This window comes from Delphinus delphis, chromosome 14 (genome assembly GCF_949987515.2).
Source record: "Delphinus delphis chromosome 14, mDelDel1.2, whole genome shotgun sequence".
Lineage (NCBI taxonomy): Eukaryota > Metazoa > Chordata > Mammalia > Artiodactyla > Delphinidae > Delphinus > Delphinus delphis.
This window is the reverse complement of record NC_082696.1, coordinates 28,182,285-28,202,646: the sequence shown is the minus strand read 5'-3', so window position 1 is coordinate 28,202,646 and position 20,362 is coordinate 28,182,285. Positions and strand designations below refer to the sequence as shown.

The window sequence follows — 20,362 nt, the reverse complement described above, 5'->3', positions numbered from 1 at the left end:
GAGGGAGCTCAACAAATACCTGTTAACTAAATATACCTTGGAGTTTGTTGAAACTTTAAAGAAAAACATGACTCTTACTCATAGGGGACTTACAATCTACAAGGAATACGAGATAAAGTCATCATACATGTAATTATAAAAGTGAGAATGGGAAAAATAAAATTAAGTTATGGTTAGAAATGGATGAGATTAAATTTGATCTGCTACTAGGATAAAAAGCAAGAATTCACGTGAAAGACTGGGGAAACCCTCAGGTGAAAAAGATCCCATAAAACCCAAGTCCTACTTAGAATCTCATAAACATCGAAGAAACACAACACATTTTGTTGTTATGCTCAAACAAAGGCATTTTATTAGCTGGCTTTACACCTTAAATAATATCTTGGTTACCAAAGGAACAATTTCCAATAACTGCAAACTAAGCAGTTCCAAATGGTTGTTTGTTGAAGGAAGAACACTCACTGCTCAACACAAAATACCTTTATTAACCTTCAACAAATCTTTTCTTACAGTTAACTAAAAAACTGCTCAGGTCAAATATTAACTACCTCAATAACCCATTTTAGTTATTCTTCCTTAAAAATGTGTGTTGTAAGTTGAAATCAAAAGAGAAAACTGAAAACATTTGGTGGTTTGGCTGGAAGTAGAGTTCACGTCATGATGATTCAATGTCTTCTAACACATATTTCTGAAAACTTCCGTAAGTCTCAGAAAGGTAAATCCATTAGTAACATTTCAAAGGAAAAGCTAGTTTTTTAAATGAAAGTGCAATATTAGCCTTTCTTTGCCAGTTGGCAACTTAAAATTTTTGTAGGAGTGGTGAATAATACTTCTTTGCAGCTGATTATAGCTTGAATTTTCTCATTTAAAAAAATATCAATTGCACATTGTTGCTTTAACTGAATAACTGGATTCTTTCAAAACATGGAGGTTAACTATCTCACTGTCTTTAGAAACATGGTAGAAATTCTGACCCATCAGCCTTTTATCTGTAAAAGAAAAAAAAAGCATTTGCTATAATTTAACCAACCACATTATATGAACAACAACAACAAAAGGAAAAAATGGCAGTGGAGTAATCATTACATCAGGTGAAACTTTTTTGTTTTTCCTGCAACTTTTTTCCTTCCCTAGTCTTGTTATTTGAGATTTTCTATAATCTCTCCATTACTTTCCACAAGAGACTGCATCTTATTTTTAGAATGCTCTTTTATAAAGAATGTTTTGACAGTTAAATGTGATGCTGCTGCTGCTGCTATTAGGTAACATTTACTGAATGCTTTCTAAATGCAATCACTGTGCCAAGTGCTTTATGCAGACCATTTCATTTCACAACTCCAGAAGGTAGATTCTATTACCCCATTTTCATAGATGGATAAATTACAGGACAAATGTTGTTCTTCTGCAGCTAGGAATTAGTGGAGCAGTAACTCAGACTTAGACTTAAGTTTAACTCCAGAGCCTTTTTCATGGTACATGTATAACTGAATTTTGATACAACCTAAAGCCCTATGTCCAAAGTATCCATCCAGTTAAATGAACTGAGTAATTTTTATGCAGAAAACAAGCATATGAAGTAATGAAGCCCCTTTTAAAAATACATGCATACCTCGCAGATATTGTGGGTTCCGTTCCAGGCCACCTCGATAAAGTGAGAATCGCAGTAAAGCAAGTCATAGGAATTTTTTGGTTTTCCAGTGCATAGAAAAGTTATGTTTACACTATACTATAGTCTATTAAGGGTGCAATAGCATTATGTCTAAGAAAACAATGTACATACCTTAACTTAAAAATACTTTATTGCTAAAAAAGGCTAACGATCATCTGAGCCTTCAGTGAGTCATAACCTTTTTGTAGGCATAACATCAAAGATTACTGATCACAGATCACCATAACAAATATGTAATAATAATAATGTAAAAGTCTGAAATACTGCAAGAATTACCAAAGTGTGAAACAGAGACATGAAGTGAGCAAATGCTGTTGGGAAAATGGTGCCTAGAGACTTGCTCAGTGCAAGGCTGCCACAAACCTTCATTTTGTAGAACACAGTATCTGTGAAGTGCAATAAAATAAGGCATGCATGTATTCATAAGATCTATATTAATCATGATAGTGTGGGAGAAAATTTAAATCACTGAAATTCTGGTTCATTTCTGGCTATTTTCTCCAAAACTCAACTGTACCTTACATTATATATTAATGTTTCAGAAACATTACTGATACATTAACTTTCTGAATGAATGAACTGAGAACCAGTTATTAAAAAAAAAATGTAGTGAGGGCACTTTGTTAAACAAAACCACTACCCCCAATTCATTTGACTCTTATTAAAGTCTATTCTCATGATTTGGACTGCATACAGATGTATTTTTCAATGGATTTCCTTTAATTTTGAGCAATATTACTGGTGGAGAAGACAGTTTGGAAGTTTCGTTATGAGAAGATCTAAGATGAAACATTTTCTTCCCGTCATTCTTTTAATCTTTAATAAAATTTTAAAATGTTGTTCTAATATAACTGCACTCCCGTTAAGCCATAAAATCTCAGTAATCATTCTTAAAAAGTAGAAAAGAGGGCTTCCCTGGTGGCACAGTGGTTAAGAATCCGTCTACCAATGCAGGGGACACGGGTTCGATCCCTGGTCCGGGAAGATCGCAGATGCCGCGGAGCAACTAAGCCTGTGCCACAACTACTGAGCCTGCACTCTAGAGTCTGCGAGCCACAACTACTGAAGACCATGCACATACAGCCTGTGCTCCGCAACAAGAGAAGCCACTGCGATGAGAAGCCCGCGCACCGCAACGAAGAGTAGCCCCTGCTCGCCACAACTAGAGAAAGCCCGCGCGCAGCAACGAAGACCCAACGCGGCCAAAAAATAAAAATAAATAAGTAAAATTTTAACAAGAAAGTAGAAAAAGACATAATAACCATGGATACATAATCAGTCACTTTAAAGTACCTCGGTGACTACACCAGCAGCTATGGTAGAACCACTGTAGCGCAGCATGAATCTCCCCAGCTCTTTAAAGTCTTTGTACAGCTCAAGAGCCACTGGTCTTTGTGTCTGTAGCTCCACCAATGCATTCTGGCCTTTGGTCAACAATCTATCACGAAAAATAAAATGGAAATCTAATAAAGGTAAAGAAATGTAATTAAAACCTGAAAAATATTTCACATTCCATCTACACATCAACTTAGTTTTTCAAAAACTTAAAAAGTAAAAAGGGATTTTCTTAAAATGAAAATATATGCCTTTGAATTTTAGGGGGTTAGTTGAAAGAAATGAGAGGAGTAATTCTAGATTTAAGAAATATTAGCTAGTTCGTGTGTGTATGAGTATGAGTGTGTGTGTGTGTGTGTGTGTGTGTGTGTGTGTGTGTTTTAAACAATCCTCCAAATTGAACTCTATCCTTTGAAGGACACTATAATCTAAAATACTCAAGACACCTCCACCAAAGTCTTCCCTTTCATTCCCTCATGAAATTAAAGAAGAGTGATGCAGCTGCATTTAAAGAAAGGAATGCAATGTCCTATGTCTTCCATAGTGAAATCCTAATTGGTAGATTATGTGTTAAAAAGTTATCTTTAAAGAGGATAATCTCCTAGTGCCAACACACTACCCTAGATCTCTCTCTCCCTCCCTCCTCTCTCTTTTCTCACATAGGAAGAGTGGTTCTTTAACAGACGTTCAGGATAAAATCATGTAAGATTCTTTCACAGTATGATGTTTGTAGGAAATGAAGGGAGATGAGGCATGGGCCTGATTGCAAACAGCTTCACACAAATAAGCAAAACCACCAAGCATCCTTGTGCACGGGCCCCACCAGACTTACTGAAAGAGGGAGAACCCTAAGGGGACATTCTGAAATGTTCCCTAATTCAATTTTGATGTGTTCTAGAAGGATAGAGAACAGCATTCATAAACTCCCCTTCTGAAAGATTAATTCAGGGACAGACAGATACAATAAGCCAAAGTTTCTAAAAAACGTATTCCCAAAATTCTAAATATTGGCTTTGGGCAATTTCAGCTTAAGGTCCCATTCCTTAGGAAGGAGAACATCTAATATATTCATAATTTGCATTAAGTTTGGTTCTAGAAAGCTTGATTCCATCCTATATAAAGCAATCGAGTCTACAATGTGCCAGGAATGGAAACAAAGGGGAAAGGCCAAATGGTGTTGGTGCAAAATAAAAGGACAAAGCTACAAATACGGTGACAGGAAAAACTAGCATGAGAATATATGAAAACCTAGAGTTACCATCATTGAGCTAGACTCTGCAGCATGAGCAGGGAGGGTAAAATTCAGGATTACATCTGATGAGCCAATGTCAGATTGAGAATTTTCCAAGCCAAACAGCCCGCCTCCTGCCAAAAGAATTTATGTGACCCAACTAACTAGATTAGAATCCTGGGCCTGCCACTTGCTAGCTTTGTGATCTCAAACGTGTTATACAATCTCTTTAAGCCTCAGCTTCCTCATTTGAAACATGGGAAACATAATAATACCTGCTTCATACGGTTGCTGAGAATGAAAACCATGTGAAAGCACTTATGACAGAGCCTAGAAAATAGTGGTCCTCAAGAAACATCAGCCATTAGCTCTATCACACTTCTCAGTACATTATGGCAGACACTCATGCTAGAAGCTAAAGACTCAGGTTAAAAATAAAGAATTATCTTTAAAAGAGAGGTGAAGTAGCCTCTTTTTTCTAACTAACGGAGAAACAGGCATGGGTTTAGAACAGTGTGAAGATTCTTTCTTCTACGTGCAGCCAATCCTAAATTAACCCTCTAACCACCTTGGCCTCTTACACAGGTGCAAATGAGGAGGAACACCCCAGGACTGAAAAAAAAGGGGATTTTGGGTGGGATTCCCCATAGGGCTGAAGTGAGGAAAACCCCAAAGCTGAAGCAGCCAAACCAAACTGTGGTCAACCTTTAGTTGAATTAGAGTAAGAAACTCAAGATTCTCAGGAAGCACCTCCTCTGAAAAATCCCGTGCCTATCCCAGCCAAGGGGGAACTGTCCACACCTAGACCTAGCTATTAATGGTAAGCAGAGGGGACCAACATGTGGTGACCACCTCAGCCTAGGCACCAGGTGGACTTCAAGCAGAAAACAAAAGTACTTTCCAGGTGGGAAAAAAACAGTGTTTAGTTCACTCTCTTCCTGAGGTATTCTTAGCATAGGGCATGATTCCCATGAGGGGGTGACAAGAAAGTTAAGAAGCACAATCAGCTGGAATTTGGGACAAGTGGCTAGGCATAAATCAAATTCATCTTCAAAAATGTAGGACTGATTTTTTAAATGCCTTCATTTTTACATCATCAGTATCTAGGGCTTGATACTTACATATAAACTTACATTTACATTTTTATTTACAATTCACACCCATCACCATCATATATAACTGAAATTATATCTAGCATTCCTACCTAAACAGGAGCTTAAATATTTGTTTTTGTGTTTTCATCTAGTCCTTTAAAAAAATGATTTCTGGAACAAGTAAAAACAGACTTCACTTATCGCAAAGAGAAATATTACACAAATGAATTAATCTGTAAGGAATGTGCTTAAATTGTGTTTATTATTTATGCATTAAAACACTTACTTAGGCTTTTTCTTTGTGACTTCACCAGTGCTTTTGTTTAAGACGCTAATCAATCGTTTAACCACGGCAGGTTCACTGACAGTTTGGTAGTGTAACAGCACCTAAAACAAAAAATTGTAACACTACAAAGTTGTTCGCTGCAGCATCTCTGGTCTTTTACTCTGGCACTCACACGGAATCACGTTAGCCTCAGCACTACTGCCTGGAGTTGCAGGATCTCCAGCTGCTTCCCCTAAGTCCCACCACTCCAATCAGGTTGTCCCTTAACTCACTAGGGGAAAAGGTCATAGGAAGCAGTTCCAATTTCTCCTCCACCACTTACTGTGTAAACTTGAGTAAATTACATAACCTTCCTTATAGGATTATGATAAGAACTAAATAACAGAAGAGACAGTGTCTGGTACAGCAGATGTTCAACAAATGTGAATTGTTTCACCATAAAAATGAGGGAAGGGGAATTGCATGATATTCAGCAGTAACGAATTGTATTCATTGCTGGATAATGAGAGTAAAATATTATATGGGAGTTTAGACAGGCTTTGAAGTCAGGCAGACCTGAGTTCAAATCCTAACTTTACACATTCTAGTTGTGTGATCTGGGGCAAATCCTGTAATAACCGTTTTCCCCCCAATATCCCCAGCATCAGGGGTCTCGTCACTAAATGAGGAAAACCCGATAATGTTATTTTAAAGTGGGGCCTAACACATGGTAAACCTGAAGTTAACTGACGGCCTTATATATTAGCTATTACTGTTCATGTTTTATATGTAAGGAAATTAATATCAAATAGGTTAAGCAGCAATAAGGGTGCCAAGACCACTCAATAGGGAGAGAACAGTCTTTTCAACAAATGGTGCTGGGAAAATTAGATATCTACATGCAAAAGAATCTTACACCATATACAAAAATTAACTCAAAATGGATCAAAGACCTAAACAAAAGGACTAAAACTATGAAACTCTTAGAAGAAAACAGAGTGGGAAATCTTCTTAATGTTCAATCTGGTAATGACTTCTTGGATATGACACCAAAGTAAAGGCAACAAAAGGAAGTGTAGATAAACTGGACTTCATCAAAATGTAAAACTCTTGTACATCAAAGGATACTTAAGAGTAAAAAGACAACCCACAGCACATGGAAGAAGATATTTGCAAATCATACACTGATAAGAAATTAAAACCCAAAATACATAAAGAAATGAAAAGATGCTCAACATTACTAGCCATTAGGGAAATGCAAATCAAAACCACGATACACCCCTTCACACTCATCAGTATGCCTATTATAAACAAACAAACTAACAAAAAAATCACCCCCCCCAACACCCACACACACAAGAAAGGCAAATAACAAGGAAGAGGAGAAATTAGAACCCTTGTGTACTGCTGGTGGGAATGTAAAAATGGTGCAGCTGCTGTGGAAAACAGTTTAGTGGTTCCTCAAAAGTTAAACACAAAATTTCCATACAATCAAGCAATTCTATTCCGAGATATATACTCGGAAGAATTGAAAGCAGGGGTTCAAACAGATACTTGTATGCCAGTGTTCACAGAAGCATCATTTACATCTGCCAAAAGACAGAAACAACCCAAACATCCATCAACGTATGAATGGATAAATAAAATGTGGTAAATACTTACAATAGAATATTATTCAGTTTTAAAAAGAAATGAAATTCTGATACATGTTATAACATGGATGAACCTCAAAAACATTACGTTAAGTGAAATAAGTCAGACACAAAAGGACAAATATTGTATGATTCACTTATATGAGGGATGTAGAATAGGCAAATTCATAGAGAAACAAAGTAGAACTGTGGTTACCAGAGGACAGGGGGAAAGCGTGATAGGGGGAGTTATTGTTTAATGGGTACAGAGTTTGGGATAAGGAAAAAGTTCTGGAGATGGGAGGTGGTGATGGTTGCACAAGGTGTATGTACTTAAGGCCACTGAACTGTACACTTAAAAATGGTTAAAATGGTAAATTTTCTGCTATAAATATTTTATCACAATAAATCAAAACATGAATTTAGTTAAAGTCTAACCCATTCTTTTTTTTTCTTCTTAAATATATAGACAGTTTACAATATAAGCTAAGGGAAACAAAAATATTTATGTATTAAGGAACTAGTCCCTAAATAGTGAAATTTAATTGCTTAGGAAGCCTCTCCTTGGTTAAATTTTTAAAAATTGTTTAAGTTTCTTCCCACAGAGAGTGGATTAAATGGCAAAACGTGATGTTTTTTTTCTGAAACAAATTTCATCCTGGTATTCGTGAATCAACATAAGCAAGTAGAATCTCATAAAGCAGCACTGAAAAACTTTTAATTCATAAAAGGAACTACAGTACACAGGAAGACAGTATTACTGTTCAAAGTAACTACCAACCTCCTGACCTCTCTACCTCTCCACTGGCAAAAATTATTGCCGCATGAGTAGAAACACAGTAACCAACCTCTTCAGCTTCTCTCCATTGGACATACTGCTTTCTAAGAATGAGTGCCATTCGTTCATAGCAATTTCTTGCTTATCAACACATGAATTTTAAATATTTAAAAGAAGTATTTGCAACAACAACTGTTTTTTTGGACACAGCTTTTGCCCCTCCCCTTTTTTAGCATATGGGAGAAATGGAATATAATTATAAAACTAAAATACTTAAACACTATTTTATAAATATAATTTTATAGGATCAAGTTTACATAGAAATAATTACAAAGAATTATAAGCAAAGCACATGGTTATCTCAAATAAAGGTGCAGAGGTATAAAATAAATTTAAATGTGCTAAATAAATTTATTCCCAATCTTTAAAATACTATCACTAATTTAAATAAAGTTTAAAGGTCAATTACTATTACTCCCTTACTTTTATTTCAAAGATGCATCAAATGGAGAAAATGATCTGTTTATATTTTTAAAGGCAAGCCATTTAATTCCACCGAGAAACATTTTTGATTCTCATGCAGAACCTGTACTATATAATAAGCTGATCAAGAAAAGAAAAATAAGTCTAATGGGGAAAATGTCCATTAGTTAAATGGCAAAAGCAAGGTACCAAACTATAAACAGAGTACGGCCCCAAATAGCTGAAAAAAAATTTACACATAAAACAAAGAATTCATGCTATTCACAAGTAGTATCTTTTCTGGATAAGTAACAATATAGTATAAAATTCCCCTCTTCCCATAAATGTGCATGTTCAAATGGTGCTAGTCAATGATAACCTGCAAACCAACCTCACAGCTTCAGCGTAATTAAAGTTTACCTAGGTCAAGCATCCCCAAAATATACCCATAGATACCAATGTACACAAAAAAATACTCTGAAATGTAAAGAACAGATAATTATAGGTTACACAATTACAGAAGATTCTGTTTTTTAATAAGATGTTAAATATGATTTTTTAAATTTATTTATTTATTTTTGGCTGTGTTGGGTCTTTTGCTGTGCGTGTGCTTTCTCTACTTGTGGAGAATGGGGGCTACTCTTCGTTGCGTTGCACGGGCTTCTCATTGCGGTGGCTTCTCTTGTTGCAGAGCATGGGCTCTAGGGTGCACGGGCTTCAGCAGTTGTGGCTCGAGGGCTCTAGAGCACAGGCTCAGTAGTTGTGGCACACAGACTTAGTTGCTCCATGGCATGTGGGATCTTCCCAGACCAGGGCTTAAACCCGTGTCCCCTGCATTGGCAGGAGGATTCTTAACTGCTGTGTCCCAGAATTTTCTTATCATTTTTATTTTTTCTGTGTTTTCCAAAATTTTCCATAACAATGTATTACTTTTATAATCAGAAAAACTACAAATAAGCTTATTATAAAAAAAAAAAACCAAAACAGAAAGACCCAATCTAAGAAGTAACATTTGGAACTCAGCAAAAAAGTGTCTACGATTTTCCCTAAACGATTTTTTTATCATCAGTTTGTATCCTATTGATTATGAAATTTCTTCTCAATGCCTTTTTGAAGAAAACATCCCCAGACTTAAGGATCAAAATTTTAAAAAAAACACAATAAAGATGATTTTCAAATTCCAATTTCATGTTTTTCTGGATGAGAGTAATACAAATGTTAGTTGAAAATAACAATAGCAACATCACCTATAAAGAGAGTTACTACTTTTTAGGATAAAGTTATATTGAATTTATAAAAACAGTAACAAACATTTTGAAACTTACAGGAAATCCTTTAGTGATAGGAATTTCAATATTAAAGATGAGGATTCGGGCTCTGAAACGAGTGCAAACCTTAATGGGTTCTTTGGGGCCACAAAATATGCAGCCAACACTGTAACAACAACAAAACAAAAACAAAAAAGGAGAGCAGGTAGTTGGGGGGATAATTAAATACACATCCAATAGGAAACCTTTAAAACCATTAACAAGGTAAAACAATCCAGTAAATTAGGGACTTTTTCTAAATAGTCCCTTTTGGGTTAAAGCATGGCTTTACACCATTATTAACCTTATGTCATTTTCATACATTACTGTTTTCCCTCAAAGAACATGTCAGGTACACACGTTGACACGTATTAATTTAAATTTTAGTAGGTTCTGCTTATCATTCTTACACTTCCACAAGTGCCTATTTCTGGCCAAATGAGATTCAGAATTAACACTCAATTCTTTCATTTGAGCTGGTGAATTGCAAATTTTACGCGTTTTGAGGTCCTACATCCAAAACAATGGTCGCTTAAACTCATTTTCTCACTCACTTGATTTTGATGACATCCATCCCAACCAACGTAAGACTAACATGATCGCCTGCTGCCGCCCAGTCGACAGGTTCATCATGCAGAGTGATTCCTGGAAATGAGTAAGAACCAAAGCATACAGTGAAACATCTCAATATCAAACCATAACAACCAAGGGAGTTTGGCTGATTTGTGCCTCATCAGTCACTACTCATCATTTTCAATATGAATGGATTGAGATTGAGAAGTGTTAACTGTAAGCACTGAGGAAAACACACTTCCTCTAGACTTGACTCTTCTGGACCACCACCCTAAACATAAAGTGACTTGTATTTGTCCATAAAAGGCTGATTTCTACTTATTTAATCAAGATTTTTAAACTCATTTATACGACTGGTATATTCATTAAATAGGCCCCATTCTAATACCTCTCTTCTATTAATGGATACAGGAATAATAGTACAGTCCCAGTTATTTTCAAAACATAATAGATGAGACTGGGGAAGATGTCTAGTAGTATTTAAGTTTTGCTCTAATTAGACAACGACGTAAACAATCTCTGAGTAACCCACAGGGCATCGGTACTCAGTCAGATGGTACCCTCGGCAGGCCCCTTCATTATTCATGGCTCAAAAGAACTGCTTCCCAGAGAGACAGATGCACAATGATAAATAGTTTTATGAAAAGGAGGAGATTAATAGTGTAAGAAAATTTAATTTAAAAATGATCCCAGCTATTGCTACCTTTATTACCTAGGGAAAATCCTAGAGTATAATTGCAAAGGGCAATAAAACTCAGGTATTTGAATAAAGGCTTTTAAAAGGTTTCTCATATTTTCTGATTCTGTGGGGTAAGTTCCTTTCTATAGGAACTTGAGTCTTAACGATGAAGACAGTATGTAGACCAACCACTGGGGAACAGTTCTTGATTGACATGTTTTTAGTAAATTACAATTCACCCATCTCCTCCTGAAAATACTTATTTTTTCCATATAGCATACTCTTAAGTGAGTTTCTTTGAGACTTTTTGGGAGTTCAAGGAGAACTTTAAGGGCTCTGAGACAACCTAAAGTTTTATTCAAAGTTTCATGTAGGTGCACATCTGCATTAATCTGAGAAGAGGGGCCATACTTTCATCAAGGTATCAAAGAGGTTCCTGACTCTAAAAACATTAACAATTATGATATTTTAAAATGTCTGTCAAATTTTCAACTAATTACATTTAGTTTTTACATGTAAATTTAAAATGACCATATCTGAGTTTTGGTATGAAATGTGGAATTCAAGTCAGGAGCTAGCTACTTACATAGACTAGAGATTGCCTTTAGCTTAGGATTTAAGAGCTTTCATACTAGAAGTTCAATTAACAATATAAAATTTTCTGAAGATAATATATAATCTGACTTCCTTCCCCCAAACATGTTACACTGTCCTACATGTGATATTTATCTTCTTAAGCACTTTCTTCACTGGAGAAAGAAGTTCTTTTTTAACACTCTATGAACTTATATGTTAATAAAGTGAAAATGTAATTTCGAATTTCCATTTGTTGGTAGCAGATTTAGTCAGTTCTCTTTTTTAGGACACTACTGGTTAGTGAGCCATAGTAGCACCTAAAGTGTTCAGACAGAAGCGTGCATTAAAAAATCAAATAAATCAATCAAAAGCATTAGGGTGAGAAATTGAGGACTGAGAATCTCCAAGTTGGGTTAGAAGGGTGGCTCTCAAGGAGTGAAGCAGTGCTTCTCATATGGCTTCCCTTTAAGAACCACTGGGTTAAAGATAAGTGGTTGGAGTTTTTCTGGTAGGGTAGGGACAGTAAAGAAAGAGGGAAAGAATGTAGAACTTTCAGAGGTGACCAAATTATGATTTTGGAGCTCACAAAGGAGCCAATCTGTAAGGTCTATGACCATGGTTTAGGATCATGGTTTTAATTCATGTCTGATTATATTAAAAAAAATTTCCTATTCTCAAAAAGGTCTTTAACATATAAAGAAATTAGTATTTCAATAGTATTGCAGCTCTTGATCACTTTAAGAAACAACAGCAGAGATAATTTAACCTAAATTTAAAGATGAATAAGGGAATGAAAGCCAAGTTATTTCCATTTAACCTTTTTCTTTCTACTTGCTTAGAGATCAAGAAAATTTTGTTTGATAAAAATAATATACACTTTTTAAAAAAGAATCATTTTCCACAGACCTTTTGTTTGCAAGTTTACTTTATAGTATAAAACAGATCTTCAGTTTTATGTTGAAGTCAGAAGTTTAGTTGGAAGCTAGAATAAGGTAAGTGCAGAATTATAAACTTTTAAGCAGAATTCAAAAAAGAAGAACATGTATACAGGTAAGGTCAAATGATCAGAAGATAGAAACAGTTATGAGCTATTATGAAAGGTCATATACATGCAAAAGCAATAACTGCGGCACTTAAAACTAGCTCAATTTCTCTTTTCAACATTAGGATTCTCTCCATTTGCATCTTATTTTCTTAAGTCTTCCTGTGAAAAATTTCTTCTGGTATAAACATGATCTAGGTTGTTAACTTATAGTAATTCTGAAATACACATTTCAAAACAACAGACTGTAGCACTCTGCTTTGCCATTGACTATTTAGTGCCAGGATGGGGTCAGACTTAATTTCTGCTACTGAATATTATTTTAAATGTATCTGACAGGTGTCTATACATCTGGGTCAATCCTAGCCAGCCTTCTTGAATCAATGTCAAAAAAAAGAAAAAAAAATGCTACCACAGTTAGAATGTTATATGTACATTTATACACACATAGTCACAACAGAAAAAAATCGTTTAATGTTTTCACATTTTTACCTTCAACAGTTAGTATCATTTTGACAGTCAGTTACAATTTCAGTAAGAGGTTATTTACTCTGGAGTTAATAACTAAACTACTTTTAAAAATCTGCTGTCTCAACTTAAGGGTTATTTAACAAAAGAATCTTGCAGAGGAATACCTTTTGCAGTACAAGTTTCATTAGGAGGCATTGCTAGTAGTCGGTCACCAGTTTGGATATAACCAGCTTCAATTTTACCAGTTACACAAAATCCAGATCCTTGATCTACAAAACATGCCAAAATTTTATAATGGTTCACATAACAATATCATCTATGTTTAATACTGCTAGCTATACTAAGTTTCCTAGTAGTTATATAAAACTAGTAGTTCAATGACCATTAAGCAATGATCATTTCAGAATTTTTAATATATCTACTAAATATGACACACCACATTCTACTCTTGATTTTCTTATAAATAAAAATATTTATATTAGAAAAAGTGGGAATTCATTCCTTTTTCAATTTTATTGAAATGAAATTTATTGAATACTTACTAAGTACCAGGCACAGTGCTAAACTCTGGGAATAAAGAGATGAAAATATAAGCCCCTACCTACAAGGAGTTTACACTAGTGAAGAGAAAGGCAAAAACAATTACATTGTCCTGAGACAAATGTTATTTATAATGTGCAATGGAAAAAAAACAAGGTTCATCAAAGAATCCATGATGATGGGGAATGACTACACTTTAGCAAGGCACTTAGAAGAAGGAACAGGAGTTTACCAGATAGTTTGTGTGCACGTGCAAAGGCACAGTCATAACCAAATGTGGGACGTGCTAAGACCCATGTGTCATTTATATGGAATTTATATGGGGACCATTTGGAATAATGAGGGAAAGGGCAAGACAGGAGGCAAAAGAGGTAGACATGGGACAAATAATAACGGGGCCTCATAAATCACACTTAGGGCTTGAATTTCATCCTCAGTTAAGTAATGGGAAACCAGAAAAGAATTGTGAATGGAAAAGTGACATGATGGTGTTTCTGTGTCAGAGAGATGGGGAGGTTGATTGAAATGCATACATGGACTACAGAAAGGGAAGAAACTCAAGAATTTGAGAATAAGGTATGACAGATTTAAGGTGATAAGGTAAATGGGGGATAATCGCAAAAACAGAAAAATCTGAGATGCGCATTAACTGTGAGATAGAAAATTAAAGAACAAGATCCATTTTAGCCTTGGTGAATTTGAAGTATCTGCAAGACATACAGATGGAGAAGATGCATTCAGGGGGGCACCAATCACACCAAACCCATGAGAATGGTACCCTGGGAGCACACTCCCTGTGGAGATGCCCAGCAGCAGTTAGCAGATGTATCTGCAGAGTGAGAACAGGTCTGGGTTGGAGATTTGGGAAGCATCAAGATGCAGGAGATAGATGAAATCATGGATGTCGGTCCAAAGGGAGCATGTAGAATAAGAAGAGGACTGAAGTGACAGAACACGAGTCAAGGGACAGGGGAAGAGGAGCCCACAGAGAGGATACAGAGAGGTGAAAGGAACAGAAGAGCAGGAGAAAGTCGGTCACAGAAACCAAGGGGGAAAAGTTTCAAGGTGGATGTGGCTACAAGCCTCAGAAGTAATGCCAAATTCAAGTAAGATGGAAGTAAGATAGAACTGAAAAATGTGTACTGACGTTGGCAACCAAGAGTTCATTTGATAATCTCAGCGGGAACTGAGATTGAGGCAAGTAATGCAGGCAGAAGCCAGGAAGCTGTCTGAAGAAAGAAGAGGTAAACAAGTAGAGTCAGCAAACCCTATTAATCAAAAAGAAAATTAAGCACCTCTTATATTTTAAATAGATAATAAGCATTTTGAAAAGAATTACCGTACTTCCTCTTCTACTAGAATGCTGGAAAATGATAATAATAAATTTCAATTTCATTGAATGATTTTTGTGAAGCACCTTCATTTATTCATTTATTAAACAACATTTATTAAGTATGTTTTATACGCCAGGCACTGAGCTAGGTCTTGCAAATATGGATATAGAAGTGACAGTACTTGCCCTCAAGGAGTTCACAATCTAAGTGAAATAAACAGCACAGGAACAATTATAAAACTGCATGAAAAATGCAGTGACAGAGGATACAGAGAACACAGAGCAACACCTTAGGGTATGTGTGTGGGTGACCTCAATTATCATCCCAGAATTATCAATTTATTGCTGCTCAGTTCCAAATCTACTCTCTACTTCCTGCTCTGTGATAATGGAGACTTGGAGAGCAGCTGACATCTTTACCATACCGATTATTCCAATATATAAGTTATATATTGGAATAATAAGTTACATCTTTTTATTTATTAAGACCTTTTATTCCATTTCCATTTTATATTTTTCTGTGTAGGGCCTTGTACACATTAAACTGGATGTATTCTTAGGTATTTAATACACCTCCTACAACACCTCTTCTGAGTTTGTCCTTCCTTGGGTTCTCTTCCTCAGCCCTAGGGTACCATGTAGTGCCCTTGTATCTTATAGTCACTCTTTTTAATATATTAATAATCCTTGATATTAAACTTCCCATTTTACATATGTGTGGTGTCTATTTCCTGACCCAGACTGCTATATATGGGTAGGAAATGGACAAGTAAAGAGACAGAAGAGCACAACATGGGTAGACATAGTGGCAATAAAAACCCTATGTGATTAGGAAATACTGAATGATCCAGTTCAGTTGAAGAATACAGAAACTAAAGGAATCCAACGGGAGAAAAAAACTATGAGGCTAGACAGATAAAGGGTCAGGGTTTTTTTATACTTGGAAGGTGAGTATGAGATGGGGAAATGGTAAGTAAATTGAAGATTCTTCTAGGCAGGGGTGTTAAGTAACTATAATTGTATACCACTGGCATAAAGAAGGAAGAATCTGAAGACAACATAATAATTTTGTCCAACAAAAGAGGTCAGGAGTGAATGGAAAGGCAGGGACCATACTGAAGTAGGCCAATAGAGGTAGCACTTACCTTTGAAAACATCAGATACACATAATCTGAAAGGCTTGTCAACAGATCTTTGAGGAGGCTTGAAGGAATCTGGAAAAAATGGTAAAATGGCAAGGTTTAATTTTAAAGTAATTTTTTTTTTTTTTTTTTTTTTTTTTTTTGTGGTACGCAGGCCTCTCACGGTTGTGGCCTTTCCCATTGCGGAGCACAGGCTCTGGACACACAGGCTCAGCGGCCATGGCTCACAGGCCTAGCCGCTCCGCGGCATGTGGGATCTTCCTGGACTGGGGCACGAACCCGTATCCCCTGCATCGGCAGGCGGACTCTCAACCACTGCGCCACCAGGGAAGCCCTAAAGTAATTTTTGACTCATGTCCAATGAGTCCACTATACTCCCATGTCTCTCAGAAAATAATTGTTTAATAAATACTAACAGCAAATTGACTGTGATTCATATAATACTCTAGTTTATAAAATGTTTTCACATGTGTTTTCTCATTAATGTCACAACAGTCTGTGAGGTAGGTAGGGCAGGCATTAATTAAACAAGAAAAATTTAGCATCAGTTTAAATATTGCATATAATTTCAAAATCGGTGACCTAGCTCCTCTGACTACAAATCCTATGCTTTTTCACACATATCACTGTCCCCCATAAAGAACTCTAAATAATAATTAATATCAAGTTCATAATGCATTAAAATTAATATGGCAGTATTCTTACCAATTTGTTCTAATAAACATAGTCCTTTATACCATTTTGTAAGTTCACTTGACTGAGATCTTGTGATTAGATTTTCACCACTGAGACCACTTGTAGGGATAAAAGCTACATCACTTTCCTATAAAAAAGATTGAACATATGAAACTCAATACAACATTGTTTTTAAAAAATTAAAAGGTTCACTATTAGCATAACTGTACCAAGTTTGCAAAAGCAACAGTGTACTTTTTAAAAAATAATAGAAATCAGAGAACTACTGCCCTGAAGTTATCTGATACAACAGTTTTCAACTTTCTTGATTTTGTGGGAGGGAAACTTACAAGCATTAAGCATTGAGTGTTTCCAAAACACTCAAGCATTTTTACCTAGTAACGTAGGCATATTTCACATTTTTGCTGGAGAAATTTCTCTCTACTAGTTTCCACATTCCTCCGTGACTTCCCTAAACCTATACATCTAATTTAATAGGTGGAGAAAAAGTCTTCTACTTCTACTAGATCCAAGCCAATTTATAAAATGTATGCAATTTTCTAAAATGAAGTAATCCAGGGAATTCCCAGGCAGTCCAGCGATTAGGGCTCTGCGCTCCCACTGCAGGGATCCCTGGTTGGGGAACTAAGATCCTGCATGCCACGCATGGCATGGCAATAAACGGTCAGTCAAACAAACAAACAAACAAAGTAATCCAAAGAATGTAAGACATACATAATATCAGGGAGAAATAAAAACAAAAAGAATTAAAATACTGAACAAGAATAGCAAAGTAGTTTTTTCTCTCATATCAGTAAGATGAGACTTAAGGAAAGTACCCAAATAAATTTAAAATTATCTTACCTTAAAACCTGCTTGCTTAAGAAAGTGCCCAAGTTTTCCAGTAATCTCTTGAAACCTTTCTTGTTGCCAATTAACCTGATAAAGATCCAATTTATTTTTAAAACTATGCTTCAGACCATGCTATATATAAAAAATTAAAATTTTTGCAATAAAATATAAACAGTCAAGACTATAAAATTATAAAATCTATTAAATATGAAATCTATTAAAATTAAAGCTCACAATGTCAGATCTTACTATTAATATGATCTAAAAGTAAATTTTCTTACAACAGAAAGGCTGGAAAGAAACTCCAATGTTTATAGAATTTTTTGGATATGCTAAAAGTGACTTCAAATGTGGGGAGAAAAAGTGAATAACTTATTAAATTGTGCCTGGACCAACTGCTGAAATAAAATAAAATTACTGACACCCCCCCCCAAGTCAAACAGACATCTTAGTGTATGTATATGTAATATGAACTCTAGATAACCATTCCCATGCTATAGTATTTAGGAATAAATGTAACACTGTCTGTAACTTGTAACTTACATGGAAATTCATGTCAAAATAAGATAGATAAATGGATGGATACAGGGGTAGATAGACAAAAATGAGATAAAGCAAGTGGCAGAATATTATGTAGCAGGTATAATATGGGTGTTACTGTAACATTCTTTCAACTTTTCTTTGTGTCTGAAAATTTACATACTAAAGTACTGGGAAAAAATAAAAGGTATATGTAATAATGATACTATAAAAGAGCATGTAGAAAAACTTAGGTGAATATGAATTTGATCCCAGGGTAAGAAAATACCTAAGCATAATGAAAGAAATCAAAAGGAAATAGTAGTATCTTTCAATTAAGCTTACAAATTGATTTTTTTAAAGTTTCAAAAATGAGCAAACTACATAAATTCCAAAAGAAAAAATACAAATGATAATATACAAGGTATATTTAAATATTATGACCATTCATAGAAGAGTAAGTTTAAAGAAGAAAAATCATGTTTTATATATCAAATTGGAATACAATCTTTTAATAACAGCAGTGTTGATAAGAATTTGGGGAAGTGAACACATCATATAGAAGTAAATAACTAGAACTTTTCTCAAAGGTATTTTCATCATGTACAGCAAGTCTTAAAATATATATTTATATCCTTAGGCCCAGATATTTCCATAGAATAGACTATTTCTAAACACACACATACACAAAACTGGAAATATTCAAAAGTAGGGGACTGTCTGAATAAATGTTAGTGTATCTTTAAAATACACTAGAATAAAGCTATAAAAACTACCTCTTTGCCTCTTTGCATAAAAATTATTAATTACTTGGAAACATGAACAAGAATATTGTCAATTTTTTGAAACAGTAGATAATGAAACAGACTAGAACCCAATATTATTAAAAAAAGATTTTTACGTGTAAAAATAAATTGGATGGAAGTACAAAATGAAAAGTTAAAAATTGGGCGGGGGAGTTAGAAATATAGGTTATTTCAGGTTTTCTTTATACTAAAATAAATATGCATTTTTATAACTTAAAATGACTTTAAGATTTATAAATTAATTCTGAAAGTGAGAATTTATCTTCTTGCTTAAAAATTACTAATACCTCATTTATTTATTATTAGCATCATGAATTTATTTTTTAAAATATGACAACTGGACTAAGAAAATGTATACTAGTCACACCTGAGGTCATCAGTACGGCAGAACATCATCTTAACTACCATCGAAAACGAATTTTCAAGAAGCCTTTAAATACCTGATCCATTTTATTGACTGCAACTGCAAGCTGGGTCACTCCCAGAGAACGAACCAAGAGGCCATGTTCTCGTGTTTGTCCCCCAGTCTCAAATCCAGCTTCAAACTCTCCCCTGCTGGCATCTACAACTAAAACTGCTACATCTGCCTAAAAAAGAAAAAAATAACAATCAAAACAGCAAATAATGTCACAGCATTTTAATTCAAAGGACAGATTATTAAATTAGTTGTGTGGGTGAGATTTTAAAGGCAGACTCCAACCTGACACCAAACACAAAGCAAATCAAAGGAATTACACAAATGGATTAAAATTTTGGCACGAGCATGTGCCAAAAAAATAATGACATAAAAAAGTAAAAATTCCCATATTTGATTACATAATAATTATTATAACCAGGCAAAGGGGTTATGTTTCTGCTATCAGTTTTTAAAGATTTTCACATGTCATCATATAATCCACACCATAATAGGAAATGAAATGATCATAAAGTAAGTAAAGAATTTATCAGGTACTTTGTTCGGGATACAGCAGAACTTTATAATTTAAATCAGAAGTATCATGTACATACTTTGGTGGGGGCAATTTACACTATTATTTCTATTCTTTTTCCTTTAATTCTTACCCAAATATTCCTTCTGCTTTATATCTACTCTTAAGTGCATCATTCATACCCAATCCTTCATGACTCCTAATGTTAAACTCCTAATTTCTTCAATGAGATCCAGTTCTTTTGATCAAGGATTCTTAGTTAAGAGCACAAACTAAAGCAATCAATGTGAAAATTGGCTCTTTCACTCATGTGTAGTCACTAGCAGGTCTCACACCTCAGGCAAATAGACAGCTATCTCACCTCACAGAAACACTGGGGGATAAATGTAGTTTACTTAAAGCCCTGACCATCCAAATCCTAGGCTCAATGACTGTAAATCTCCTTCTCATCAG

General features: G+C 35.1%; 1 protein-coding gene across 3 annotated transcripts in view; it reads right to left on the bottom strand.

Moving 5' to 3' along the window:
- Nucleotides 1-298: 298 nt before the first annotated feature.
- Nucleotides 299-20,362, bottom strand: part of HBS1L (HBS1 like translational GTPase) — an 81,890-nt gene continuing 61,826 nt past the window's right edge. For 2 of the 3 annotated variants that reach the window (XM_060029928.1, XM_060029929.1), the window contains exons 6-15: nt 19,421-19,567; nt 17,668-17,742; nt 16,834-16,951; nt 16,132-16,200; nt 13,278-13,382; nt 10,327-10,417; nt 9,791-9,899; nt 5,616-5,716; nt 2,963-3,107; nt 304-989 (exon numbers count right to left, since the gene is read on the bottom strand). In XM_060029928.1, coding sequence (XP_059885911.1) covers nt 978-989; nt 2,963-3,107; nt 5,616-5,716; nt 9,791-9,899; nt 10,327-10,417; nt 13,278-13,382; nt 16,132-16,200; nt 16,834-16,951; nt 17,668-17,742; nt 19,421-19,567 — 972 coding nt within the window. In that variant the 3' untranslated portion in view covers nt 304-977. Of the gene's footprint in view, nt 990-2,962; nt 3,108-5,615; nt 5,717-9,790; nt 9,900-10,326; nt 10,418-13,277; nt 13,383-16,131; nt 16,201-16,833; nt 16,952-17,667; nt 17,743-19,420; nt 19,568-20,362 lie in introns of all 3 variants that reach the window. The other variant, XM_060029926.1, reaches the window with a different exon arrangement.